The sequence below is a fragment of the Pristiophorus japonicus genome, unplaced genomic scaffold (genome assembly GCF_044704955.1).
Source record: "Pristiophorus japonicus isolate sPriJap1 unplaced genomic scaffold, sPriJap1.hap1 HAP1_SCAFFOLD_2496, whole genome shotgun sequence".
Taxonomy (NCBI): Eukaryota; Metazoa; Chordata; class Chondrichthyes; family Pristiophoridae; genus Pristiophorus; species Pristiophorus japonicus.
Genome location: NW_027252227.1, coordinates 12,501 through 25,844, shown reverse-complemented (window position 1 = coordinate 25,844; position 13,344 = coordinate 12,501). Strand labels below are relative to the sequence as shown.

The following is a 13,344-nucleotide window of genomic DNA, read 5'->3' as shown; positions in this document are numbered from 1 at the left end:
TTGGACAGGTTAGATGCAGGAAGAATGTTCCTGATGTTGGGGAAGTCCAGAACCAGGGGTCACAGTCTAAGGATAAGGGGTAGGCCATTTAGGACCGAGATGAGGAGAAACTTCTTCACTCAGAGAGTGGTGAACCTGTGGAATTCCCGGCCGCAGAGAGTTGTTGAGGCCAGTTCATTGGATATATTCCAGAGGGAGTTAGATGTGGCCCTTACGGCTAAAGGGATCAAGGGGTATGGAGAGAAAGCAGGAAAGGGGTACTGAGGGAATGATCAGCCATGATCTTATTGAATGGTGGTGCAGGCTCGAAGGGCCGAATGGCCCACTCCTGCACCTATTTTCTATGTTTCTCTGTACCTGCCGGTGGAGCTCCTGAATTTCCCGTCGACCTTCCAACCTTGACCTCTCGACCTCGCGCAGACTGCTGCGTAGCTCGGCCGCCTCCGATTGGCTGGTGGCTCGAGTCCCCTCCAGTACGGCAATCTTCGAATCCTTCTCCTCGTTGGCCAGCTTCAGGCTGAGGGGGAGAACCCAAAGATTAGATGGTGGCCTAGATCACCCAAAACCCCCCCTCCTCTCCCCCCCTCCCCCCTCCCACACCGAGAGTCAGCCCCAACGACAGGAGTATGGGGCAGATGTTTGACCGCATGAGGCATCGTCATCAGTAGCGGGAATCCCCTTGTCAGGAAGGCGATGGAGGCTACAGGGGCTGAATGGGCCTCCTCCTGCTCCTGTGTAACAGGCTCGAGGGGCTGAATGGGCCTCCTCCTGTTCCTGTGTAACAGGCTCGAGGGGCTGAATGGGCCTCCTCCTGTTCCTGTGTAACAGTCTCGAGGGGCTGAATGGGCCTCCTGTTCCTGTGTAACAGGCTCGAGGGACTGAATGGGCCTCCTCCTGTTCCTGTGTAACACGCTCGAGGGGCAAAATGGGCCTCCTCCTGTTCCTGTGTAACAGGCTCGAGGGGCTAAATGGGCCTCCTCCTGTTCCTGTGTAACAGGCTCGAGGGGCTGAATGGGCCTCCTCCTGTTCCTGTGTAACACACTCGAGGGGCTGAATGGGCCTCCTCCTGTTCCTGTGTAACAGGCTCGAGGGGCTGAATGGGCCTCCTCCTGTTCCTGTGTAACAGGCTCGAGGAGCTAAATGGGCCTCCTCTTGTTCCTGTGTAACAGGCTCGAGGGGCTGAATGGGCCTCCTCCTGTTCCTGTGTAACAGGCTCGAGGGGCTGAATGGGCCTCTTCCTGTTCCTGTGTAACAGGCTCGAGGGGCTGAATGGGCCTCCTCCTGATCCTATGTAACAGGCTCGAGGGGCTGAATGGGCCTCCTCCTGTTCCTGTGTAACAGGCTCGAGGGGCTGAATGGGCCTCCTCCTGTTCCTGTGTAACAGGCTCGAGGGGCTGAATGGGCCTCTTCCTGTTCCTGTGTAACAGGCTCGAGGGGCTGAATGGGCCTCCTCCTGATCCTGTGTAACAGGCTCGAGGGGCTGAATGGGCCTCCTCCTGTTCCTGTGTCACAGGCTCGAGGGGCTGAATGGGCCTCCTCCTGTTCCTGTGTAACAGGCTAGAGGGGCTGAATGGGCCTCCTCCTGTTCCTGTGTAACAGGCTCGAGGGGCTGAATGGGCCTCCTCCTGTTCCTGTGTAACAGGCTCGAGGGGCTGAATGGGCCTCCTCCTGTTCCTGTGTAACAGGCTCGAGAGCCTGAATGGGCCTCCTCCTGTTCCTGTGTAACAGGCTCGAGGGACTGAATGGGCCTCCTCCTGTTCCTGTTAACAGGCTCGAGGGGCTGAATGGGCCTCCTCCTGTTCCTGTGTAACAGGCTCGAGGGGCTGAATGGGCCTCTTCCTGTTCCTGTGTAACAGGCTCGAGGCGCTGAATGGGCCTCCTCCTGATCCTGTGTAACAGGCTCGAGGGGCTGAATGGGCCTCCTCCTGTTCCTGTGTCACAGGCTCGAGGGGCTGAATGGGCCTCCTCCTGTTCCTGTGTAACAGGCCAGAGGGGCTGAATGGGCCTCCTCCTGTTCCTGTGTAACAGGCTCGAGGGGCTGAATGGGCCTCCTCCTGTTCCTGTGTAACAGGCTCGAGGGGCTGAATGGGCCTCCTCCTGTTCCTGTGTAACAGGCTCGAGAGCCTGAATGGGCCTCCTCCTGTTCCTGTGTAACAGGCTCGAGGGACTGAATGGGCCTCCTCCTGTTCCTGTGTAACAGGCTCGAGGGGCTGAATGGGCCTCCTCCTGTTCCTGTGTAACAGGCTAGAGGGGCTGAATGGGCCTCCTCCTGTTCCTGTGTAACAGGCTCGAGGGGCTGAATGGGCCTCCTGTTCCTGTGTAACAGGCTCGAGGGGCTGAATGGGCCTCCTGTTCCTGTGTAACAGGCTCGAGGGACTGAATGGGCCTCCTCCTGTTCCTGTGTAACAGACTCGAGGGACTGAATGGGCCTCCTCCTGTTCCTGTGTAACAGGCTCGAGGGGCTGAATGGGCCTCCTCCTGTTCCTGTGTAACAGACTCGAGGGACTGAATGGGCCTCCTCCTGTTCCTGTGTAACAGGCTCGAGGGGCTGAATGGGCCTCCTGTTCCTGTGTAACAGGCTCGAGGGACTGAATGGGCCCCCTCCTGTTCCTGTGTAACAGACTCGAGGGACTGAATGGGCCTCCTCCTGTTCCTGTGTAACAGGCTCGAGGGGCTGAATGGGCCTCCTGTTCCTGTGTAACAGGCTCGAGGGGCTGAATGGGCCTCCTGTTCTTGTGTAACAGGCTCGAGGGGCTGAATGGGCCTCCTGTTCTTGTGTAACAGGCTCGAGGGGCTGAATGGGCCTCCTCCTGTTCCTGTGTCCAGAAGTCAGAGGGCAAGTAATGTGGCCAACTGCAGGAGGGGAAGGGTCAAGGGTCAAGGGATGGTCACCTGATCTTCTCGCCCTCCAGTTGCCGCAGTGCTGAGCGCATTTCCTCGGTCGCCCGCTTCGCAATCTCCTTCTCCTCCCGGTCCTCGCTCCACACCCGCTGTGACTCCTCGGCATCCCTCTCGGCCTTGCTCTTGGCCTCCTCCAGTCCCTCAGCCCGGAGGAGGGCCTGAGCAAGATTACGCCTCAGACTCTCCATCGCCTCCTCCAGGGCCCCGACTCGGGACTTGATCTCCTCCGCCTGCCGAACAACAGAAGAAACGTCAGAATCAGGAACAGGAGGCCCATTCAGCCCCTCGAGCCTGTTACACAGGAACAGGAGGAGGCCCATTCAGCCCCTCGAGCCTGTTACACAGGAACAGGAGGAGGCCCATTCAGCCCCTCGAGCCTGTTACACAGGAACAGGAGGAGGCCCATTCAGCCCCTCGAGCCTGTTACACAGGAACAGGAGGAGGCCCATTCAGCCCCTCGAGCCTGTTACACAGGAACAGGAGGCCCATTCAGTCCCTCGAGCCTGTTACACAGGAACAGGAGGAGCCCATTCAGCCCCTCGAGCCTGTTACACAGGAACAGGAGGCCCATTCAGCCTCTCGAGCCTGTTACACAGGAACAGGAGGAGGCCCATTCAGTCCCTCGAGCCTGTTACACAGGAACAGGAGGAGGCCCATTCAGCCCCTCGAGCCTGTTACACAGGAACAGGAGGAGGCCCATTCAGCCCCTCGAGCCTGTTACACAGGAACAGGAAGAGGCCCATTCAGCCCCTCGGGCCTGTTACACAGGAGCAGGAGGAGGCCCATTCAGCCCCTCGAGTCTGTTACACAGGAACAGGAGGAGGCCCATTCAGCCCCTCGAGCCTGTTACACAGGAACAGGAGGAGGCCCATTCAGCCCCTCGAGTCTGTTACACAGGAACAGGAGGAGGCCCATTCAGCCCCTCGAGCCTGTTACACAGGAACAGGAGGAGGCCCATTCGGCCCCTCGAGTCTGTTACACAGGAACAGGAGGAGGCCCATTCGGCCCCTGGAGTCCGACCCACCATCCAATGAGATCGTGGCTGATATTCTATCTCAACTCCACTTCCCCGCCCGATCCCCATATCCTCCGATTCCCTTAATATCCAAAAATCTCCGCCTTGAATATACTCAGCGACTGAGCCTCCACAGCCCTCTGGGGCAGAGAATTTCACAGGTTCACCTCCCTCAGTGAAGCAATTCCTCCTCATCTCTGTCCTAAATGGCCGACCCCTTATCCTGAGACTGTGTGACCCCTGGTTCCAGACTCCCCAGCCCCGGCGGGGGGGGGAAACACCCTCCCTGCATCTACCCGGTCAATCCCAATGCGATCACCTCTCATTCTTCTCAACTCCAGAGAATTTCGGCATATTCCACTCAATCTCTCCTCATAGGACAATCCCCCCATCCCAGGAATCAGTCTGGTGAACCTTCGCTGCACTCCCTCTGTGGCAAGTATATCCTTCCTTAGGTAAGGAGACCGACACTGTGCACAATACTCCAGGTGCGGTCTCACCAAGGCCCTGTGTAACTGGAGTAAGACGTCTTTAGTCTTATACTCAAATCCTCCTGTAATAAAGGCCAACATACCCTTTGCTTTCATAAGAACATAAGAAATAGGAGCAGGAGTCGGCCATTCGGCCCCTCGAGCCTGCTCCACCATTTAATACCATCATGGCTGATCTGATCATGGACACAGCTCCCCTTCCCTGCCCGCCCCCTTATCCCCTTATCGGTTAAGGAACTGTCTATCTCTGTCTTAAATATATTCAATGTCCCGGCTTCCACAGCTCTCTGAGGCAGCGAATTCCACAGATTTACAACCCTCTGAGAGAAGAAATTCCTCCTCATCTCAGTTTTAAATGGACGGCCCCTTATTCTAAGACCATGCCCCCTAGTTCTAGTCTCCCCCATCAGTGGGAACATCCTCTCTGCATCCACCTTGTCGAGCCCCTTCATCATCTGATACCTTTCGATAAGATCACCTCTCATTCTTCTGAATTCCAATGAGTAGAGGCCCAACCTCCTCAACCTTTCCTCATAAGTCAACCGCCTCATCCTGGAATCAACCGAGTGAACCTTCTCTGAACTGCCTCCAAAGCAAGTATATCCTTTCGTAAATACGGAGACCAAAACTGTACACGCAGTACTCCAGGTGTGGCCTCACCAATACCCTGTATAACTGGAGCAAGACTTCCCTGCTTTTATACTCCATCCCCTTTGCAATAAAGACCAAGATACCATTGGCCTTCCTGATCACTTGCTGTACCTGTATACTAACCTTTTGTGTTTCATGCACCAGGACCCCCAGGTCCCGCTGTACTGCGGCACTTTGCAATCTTTCTCCATTTAAATAGTAATGATTTTTTTCTAACCTGCATGTTAACTTTCAGTGATTGGTGAACAAGAACACCTAGGTCCCTCTGAACACCCACACTTCCCAATCGCCCAGCGTTTAAAGCAATACTCTGCTTTGCTATTTTTCCGACCAAAGTGGATAACCTCACAGATCTCCAAAGGGGCTGAAAGAGTGACATGTTTTTGTGGAATGGCCCAATGGGTTTGGCCTTTGAAAGTCCCGATGGGATGGGACTGAACCACACAGACACACACACACAGGGAATGAAAGGCCCAGCCTCCGTCCCCGACCTGTGCTGAGTTAGCCTGATCTCCTCACCCTCCCCCCGGTGTTGGGGGTTAAGGAGCTACAATCGGATTCAGTGTCCCTGGATTAAGGACGGTGTGGAGGGCGTGTGGGCAAATAATGTCACGGTTCCTGCTCTCAATCAGACACCCAGTGAATCCTGCCGGAAAGGGCGCAAGGCGGGGCGTGGAGGGTGAGGACTAGGATTTGGTGCTTCCTCCTGCAGTCGAATTTCCCGACTGGTTTTCGCGGGGCAAGGGCGGGGGGTGTCGCGGGGAGGAAGCGAGATCAGGGAGGAAGTGTTCAAACCCCCACCAGGGTTCCCCCGTCACTTGCCCCATCGCCCCCCCGCCTCCGTCGCCCCCAGGGTTCAGAGGTCAAGGGTCAGGGGGAGCTCGCACAAAGTCACGAGCCTCCCTTGAAGCGGTATATCCCCGCCCCGCGCGCGGGCAGGGCGAGGGTTGACTGACCGGCCATGATATGTGCAAGGCAAAAAGCAGAAGGCTCTCTTGAAAGTGATCCACGTGAGACTTTGCTCCCTAACCTGAGACACAAAGGAGAGAGACCAAGTGGGCTTAAACACGGGGGGGGGACTGGCTCATGGAACGGTCCATCATACAGGAACACGGGGTAGATCTACCTGTGGGACAGTCCATTATACAGGAGTCAGGGGAGAGCTCCCGTGGGACAGTCCATTATACAAGAGCATGGGGAGATCTACTTGTGGGGCAGTCCATTATACTGGAGCCATGGGGAGGTCTACCTGTGGGGGCAGTCCATTATACAGGAGCCAGAGGGAGATCTACCTGTGGGACAGTCCATTATGCAGGAGCCAGGGGGAGATCTACCTGTGGAACAGTCCATTATACAGGAGCACGGGAAGGGGGGGGGGTAGAAGATCGCTCCAGACGCAGAACAGTCCATTATTCAGAGAGGGGGGGGAACGCTCTGGACATGGAACAGTCCATTATACAGAAGGGGGTAACTCCACCATTGTGGAACAGTCCATGATACAGAAGGGGGGGGGGGAAACTCCACCTGTGGGACAGTCCATTATACAGAAGGGGGGAACTCCACCTGTGGGACAGTCCATTATACAGAAGGGGGGGAGTTCTGTGTGGAACAGTCCATTGTACAGAAGGGGGGAGCTCTGTGTGGAACAATCCATTGTACAGAAGGGGGGGAGCTCTGTGTGGAACAGTCCATTGTACAGAAGGGGGGGAGCTCTGCGTTGAACAGCCCATTGTACAGAAGAGGGGGGAGCTCTGTGTGGAACAGTCTATTGTACAGAAGGGAGGGAGCTCTGTGTGGAACAGTCCATTATACAGAAGGGGGGAGCTCTGTGTGGAACAGTCCATTGTACAGAAGGGAGGGAGCTCTGTGTGGAACAGTCTATTGTACAGAAGGGGGAGCTCTGTGTGGACCAGTCCATTGTACAGAAGGGGGGGAGCTCTGTGTGGAACAGCCCATTGTACAGAAGGGGCGGAGCTCTGTGTGGAACAGCCCATTGTACAGAAGGGGGGAGCTCTGTGTGGAACAGCCCATTGGACAGAAGAGCTGGGGAGCACTGTGTGGAACAGTCCATTGTACAGAAGGGAGGGAGCTCTGTGTGGAACAGTCCATTGTACAGAAGGGGGGAGCTCTGTGTGGAACAGCCCATTGTACAGAAGAGGGGGGGAGCTCTGTGTGGAACAGCCCATTGGACAGAAGGGAGGGAGCTCTGTGTGGAACAGTCCATTGTACAGAAGGGGGGGAGCTCTGTGTGGAATAGCCCATTGTACAGAAGAGGGGGGGAGCTCTGTGTGGAACAGCCCATTGGACAGAAGGGAGGGAGCTCTGTGTGGAACAGTCCATTGTACAGAAGGGGGGGAGTTCTGTGTGGAACAGCCCATTGTACAGAAGGGGGGGAGCTCTGTGTGGAACAGCCCATTGTACAGAAGGGGGGGAGCTCTGTGTGGAACAGCCCATTGTACAGAAGGGGGGGAGCTCTGTGTGGAACAGCCCATTGTACAGAAGAGGGGGGGAGCACTGTAGGCCGAAGCCCCACGAACCGCGCTGGGGTTGGGGCCACCGACGGCCTCACCTCCCGCAGAGCCTGGTCCCGCTCGGCCGTGCGTCGGTTGAGCAGCTCCTTGGCGTGCTTCTCCTCGCGCTCGCGATGGGCCTCGGCCTCCTGCAGCTGGGCGCGGACATCCTGGAGCTCGCCGCCGAACGTCGCCATCGCCTCCTGGTGGGGGGAGCAGGGAGGCCGCTCAGGCAATGCAACACGTTCCAAACAAAGACAGACCTGCATTTATATAGCACCGACCACCACCACCGGACGTCCCGGAGCGCCTCACGGCCAATGACGTACCTTTGGGAGTGTAGTCGCTGTTGTATTGTGGGAAACGCAACAGCCAATTTGTGCACAGCAAGATCCCACACACAGCAATGTGGTAATGACCCGGATCATCTGTTTTAGTTGGTCAAGGGATAAATATTGGCCCCAGGACACCGGGGAGAACTCTCCTGCTCTTCTTCCAAATAGTGCCCCGAGATCTTTTACATCCATCTGAGAGCAGACGGGGCCTCGGTTTAACGTCTCATCTGAAAGACAGCACCTCCGACAGTGCGGCACTCCCTCAGTACTGCCCCTCCGACAGTGCGGCACTCCCTCAGTACTGCCCCTCCGACAGTGTGGCACTCCCTCAGTACTGCCCCTCCGACAGTGCGGTGCTCCCTCAGTACTGCCCCTCCGACAGTGCGGTGCTCCCTCAGTACTGCCCCTCCGACAGTGCGGCACTCCCTCAGTACTGCCCCTCCGACAGTGCGGCACTCCCTCAGTACTGCCCCTCCGACAGTGCGGTACTCCCTCAGTACTGCCCCTCCGACAGTGCGGCACTCCCTCAGTACTGCCCCTCCGACAGTGCGGCACTCGCTCAGTACTGCCCCTCCGACAGTGTGGCACTCCCTCAGTACTGCCCCTCCAACAGTGCGGCAATCCCTCAGTACTGCCCCTCCGACAGCGCAGTGTGGCACTCCCTTAGTACTGCCCCTCCGACAGCGCGGCACTCCCTCAGTACTGCCCCTCCGACAGCGCGGCACTCCCTCAGTACTGCCCCTCCGACAGTGCGGCACTCCCTCAGTACTGCCCCTCCGACAGCGCAGTACAGCACTCCCTCAGCACTGCCCCTCCGACAGTGCAGTACGGTGCTCCCTCAGTACTGCCCCTCCGACAGTGTGGCACTCCCTCAGTACTGCCCCTCCGACAGCGCAGTGCGGTGCTCCCTCAGTACTGCGGGAGTGTCAGCCGAGATGTTTGTGCTGAAGTCCCTGGAGTGCGACTCGAACACACAACCTTCTGGCTCAGGGGCGAGTTAAGAAACAAAAAAAGAATCTAGATAGGGTGTAAATGCAAATGGCAGAATCGTCAAGAGCTGCCGTGAGACCGACAGAGAAGAATAAATAATCGAGGGTCAGGGGTCAGGGTCTGACATTGGTGAACTCCATGCTGAGACCAGAAGACTGTAAAGTGCCCAAACGGAAGATGGGGTGCTGTCCCTTGAGCTTGCGTTGAGCTGCGTTGGAACAGTGTCGGAGACCGAGGACAGAGAGGTCGGAGCGGGAGTGGGGCAGAGAATTAAAGTGACAGGCCACCGGAACCTCGGGGTCACGCTGACCGACTGAGCGGTGGTGTTGCACAAGTCACTCGCCCAATCTGCGTTTGGTCAGTGACGCCCGATCGAGGCTCATTTCCTGCTGACCTTGTCCCATTCCCGTCTCCGTTTGCCCTGCACCTTCCTCGGATCAGCCGTCATCAGCGCAGACGGTCCCTCGAGGCGAGGGTTTTCCTCCACAGCCAAAACAAGGATAATTTCACAGGTGTTGCAATGGAGGAGCTAATATTCCAGATCCCGAACTCCATCCTGAAGGCAGGAAGACACAGAAACATAGACAATAGGTGCAGGAGTGGGCCATTCGGCCCTTCGAGCCTGCACCACCATTCAATAAGATCATGGCTGATCATTCCCTCAGTACCCCTTTCCTGCTTTTCTCCATACCCCTTGGTCCCTTTAGCCGTAAGGACCATATCGAACTCCCTCTGAATATATCCAATGAACTGGCCTCAACAACTCTCTGCGGCCGGGAATTCCACAGGTTCACAACTCTCTGAGTGAAGAAGTTTCTCCTCATCTCAGTCCTAAATGGCTTACCCCTTATCCTTAAACTGTGTCCCCTGGTTCTGGACTTCCCCAACATCGGGAACATTCTTCCCGCATCTAACCTGTCCAGTCCCGTCAGTATTTTATATGTTTCTATGAGATCCCCTCTCATCCTTCTAAACTCCAGTGAATACAGGCCCAGTCGATCCAGTCTCTCCTCATATGTCAGTCCTGCCATCCCGGGAATCAGTCTGGTGAACCTTCGCTGCACTCCCTCAATAGCAAGAACGTCCTTCCTCAGATTAGGAGACCAAAACTGCACACAATATTCCAGGTGTGGCCTCACCAAGGCCGGTGGCTGGGTTAACCAGGACGACTGGAGACTGGGTCTGCTGCACGGGCCCAGTGCACACACATATCGCACAGTGTGGGCTGGGCCCGTGCTGACCCTGGGCCCTCGCCTCTCCCGGGCCCCCCGAACTCTCGCCTCTCCCGGGCCCCCGAACTCTCGCCTCTCCCGGGCCCCCCGAACTCTCGCCTCTCCCGGGCCCCCGAACTCTCGCCTCTCCCGGGTCCCCCGAACTCTCGCCTCTCCCGGGCCCCCCGAACTCTCGCCTCTCCCGGGCCCCCCGAACTCTCGCCTCTCCCGAGCCCCCCGAACTCTCGCCTCTCCCAGGCCCCCCGAACTCTCGCCTCTCCCGGGCCCCCGAACTCTCGCCTCTCCCGGGCCCCCCGATCAGGTCCCTCTACCAATCTCTCGCCGCTCCTTCGCCCCCTGACCTCAGCGCTCCTGCTGTACCTGCCCACGCTCCAATCACCGACCTGCGCCCTGATGATGTCGTTCTTCACTGCCGTCGCTCTCCGGGCACCAGCTCGCGCTTTACCTTGCAGAGGTAGGCCCCCACGCCGCTCCCACTGTCACGCAGCCGTCAGCGGGCTCTTCGATTCGCTGAACCAGGGCACCTTGACCAAAAGCCACTGCCTCTGTGCACTGGCCCAGATGACCCAACGAGCGCAAACAGACCTTTAGTACTTGCTGCGAGTCTCGCCTCTCCCGATTTATTGCTGCCGGGGACAGTCCGACCGCTTCTGAGTCCCCCGATGGGAGGCAGATACAGCTCTGACACAAAAGTGAAATACTGCCCGTGCTGCAATTTCCAGTAACCAACAGAATATGCTGGAAATATCAGCGGGCCAGGAGCATCTGTGGAAGGCAGTTCACACGAAGGATCACCAAGCCGAAACGTTAATTCCGGGAGCCAATGTAGATACGATAAAAAAAGCTTTATTATTTAACTGACTGGATTTTTTGAGGATGTAACTGGGCAGGGTAGATAAAGGGGAACCAGTAGATGGAGTATATTTGGCTACGTTATACTCAGTCCCTTCTTCCAAGTCGTTAATATCATCGTCATCGTAGGCAGTCCCTCGGAATCGAGGAAGACTTGCCTCCACTCTAACAGTGAGTCCTCAGGTGACTGAACAGCCCAATACGGGAACCACAGTCCCTGTCACAGGTGGGACAGACAGTGGTTGAGGGAAGGGGAGGGTGGGACTGGTTTGCCGCACGCTCCTTCCGCTGCCTGCGCTTGGTCTCTGCACGCTCTCGGCGACGAGACTCGAGGTGCTCAGCGCCCTCCCGGATGCACTTCCTCCACATAGGGCGGACTGGTCTTTGGGCCAGGGACTCCCAGGTGTCGGTGGGGATGTTGCACTTTATCAGGGACGGTGTCCCTTGTAACGTTTCCTCTGCCCACCTGGGGCTCACTTGCCGTGAAGGAGTTCCGAGTAGAGCGCTCGCTTTGGGAGTCTCGTGTCTGGGGGCGTGCGGACAATGTGGCCCTGCCCAGCGGAGCTGGTCGAGTGTGGTCAGTGCTTCGATGCTGGGGATGTTGGGCCTGGTCGAGGACGCTAACGTTGGTGCGTCTGTCCTCCCGGGGGATTTGCAGGATCTTGCTGAGACAGTGTTGGTGGTATTTCTCCAGCGACTTGAGGTGTCTACTGTACATGGTCCATGTCTCTGATCGGATCAGCCATGATCGCATTAAATGATGGAGCAGGCTCGAGGGGCCGTATGGCCAACTCCTGCTCCAAATTCTAATGTTTCTTACGTTTCCGCGCGGTGTCACATTCTGACTTACGCTGCGCTGCAGCACCTCGGGATATGTAAGCGGCTACGCCAATGCAATTTGCTGTTGCTGCTCCGAAGTGAAGTGAGCGAACGTTTCTCAAGGCCTGTCCCTCCCTACCTGCTCCTGCTCCTTGACTCTGGCAGTTTCCCGTCTCTGATTGTCGAGCTGCTCCCGGGTGTTGGTCAGGTCTCGTTGGGCCACGGCGAGATTGTCGACCAGGAGAGCCTTCTCCGATTCATTCGCCAACAGAACCTGTGCAGGCGGCAGTCTCAGGGTGAGTCCGGGAACCAGAAACAGGACCTTACCAACACGATGGAGAATCCCAATGGACCCAAACCCCTTCCCATTCACTCCCACTGTACACAATCCCAATGGACCCAGACCCCTTCCCATTCACTCCCACTGTACACAATCCCAATGGACCCAAACCCCTTCCCATTCACTCCCACTGTACACAATCCCAATGGACCCAAACCCCTTCCCATTCACTCCCATTACACACAATCCCAATGGACCCAAACCCCTTCCCATTCACTCCCACTGTACCAATCCCAATGGACCCAAACCTCTTCCTATTCACTCTCACTGTACACAATCCCAATGGACCCAAACCCTTCACATTCACTCCCCCCGTAAACAATCTCAATGGACCCAACCCCCTTCCCATTCACTCCCATTGCACACAATCCCAATGGACCCAAACCCCTTCCCATTCACTCCCATTACATACAATCCCAATGGACCCAAACCTCTTCCTATTCACTCCCACTGTACACAATCCCAATGGACCCAAACTCCTTCCCATTCACTCCCACTGTACACAATCCCAATGGACCAAAACCCCTTCCCATTCACTCCCACTGTACACAATCCCATTGGACCCAAACCCCTTCCCATTCACTCCCACTGTACACAATCCCAATGGACCCAAACCCCTTCCCATTCACTCCCATTGTACACAATCCCAATGGACCCAAACCCCTTCCCATTCACTCCCACTGTACACAATCCCAATGGACCCAAACCCCTTCCCATTCACTCCCATTGTACACAATCCCAATGGACCCAAACCCCTTCCCATTCACTCCCACTGTACACAATCCCAATGGACCCAAACCCCTTCCCATTCACTCCCACTGTACACAATCCCAATGGACCCAAACCACTTCCCATTCACTCCCATTGTACATAATCCCAATGGACCCAAACCCCTTCCCATTCACTCCCATTACATACAATCCCAATGGACCCAAACCCCTTCCCATTCACTCCCATTACATACAATCCCAATGGACCCAAACCTCTTCCTATTCACTCCCACTGTACACAATCCCAATGGACCCAAACTCCTTCCCATTCACTCCCACTGTACACAATCCCAATGGACCAAAACCCCTTCCCATTCACTCCCACTGTACACAATCCCATTGGACCCAAACCCCTTCCCATTCACTCCCACTGTACATAATCCCAATGGACCCAAACCCCTTCCCATTCACTCCCATTGTACACAATCCCAATGGACC

The 13,344-nt window shown here is 56.4% G+C and overlaps 1 protein-coding gene across 1 annotated transcript in view; it reads right to left on the bottom strand.

The window, feature by feature from the left end:
- Positions 1-357: 357 nt before the first annotated feature.
- LOC139246996 (rootletin-like) overlaps positions 358-13,344 on the bottom strand; it is a gene marked incomplete at its 3' end in the record, with an annotated part of 13,737 nt that continues 750 nt past the window's right edge. The window contains exons 2-5 of the mRNA XM_070871463.1: positions 11,936-12,070; positions 7,628-7,771; positions 2,893-3,131; positions 358-517 (exon numbers count right to left, since the gene is read on the bottom strand). Coding sequence (XP_070727564.1) covers positions 358-517; positions 2,893-3,131; positions 7,628-7,771; positions 11,936-12,070 — 678 coding nt within the window. The remainder of the gene's footprint in view (positions 518-2,892; positions 3,132-7,627; positions 7,772-11,935; positions 12,071-13,344) is intronic.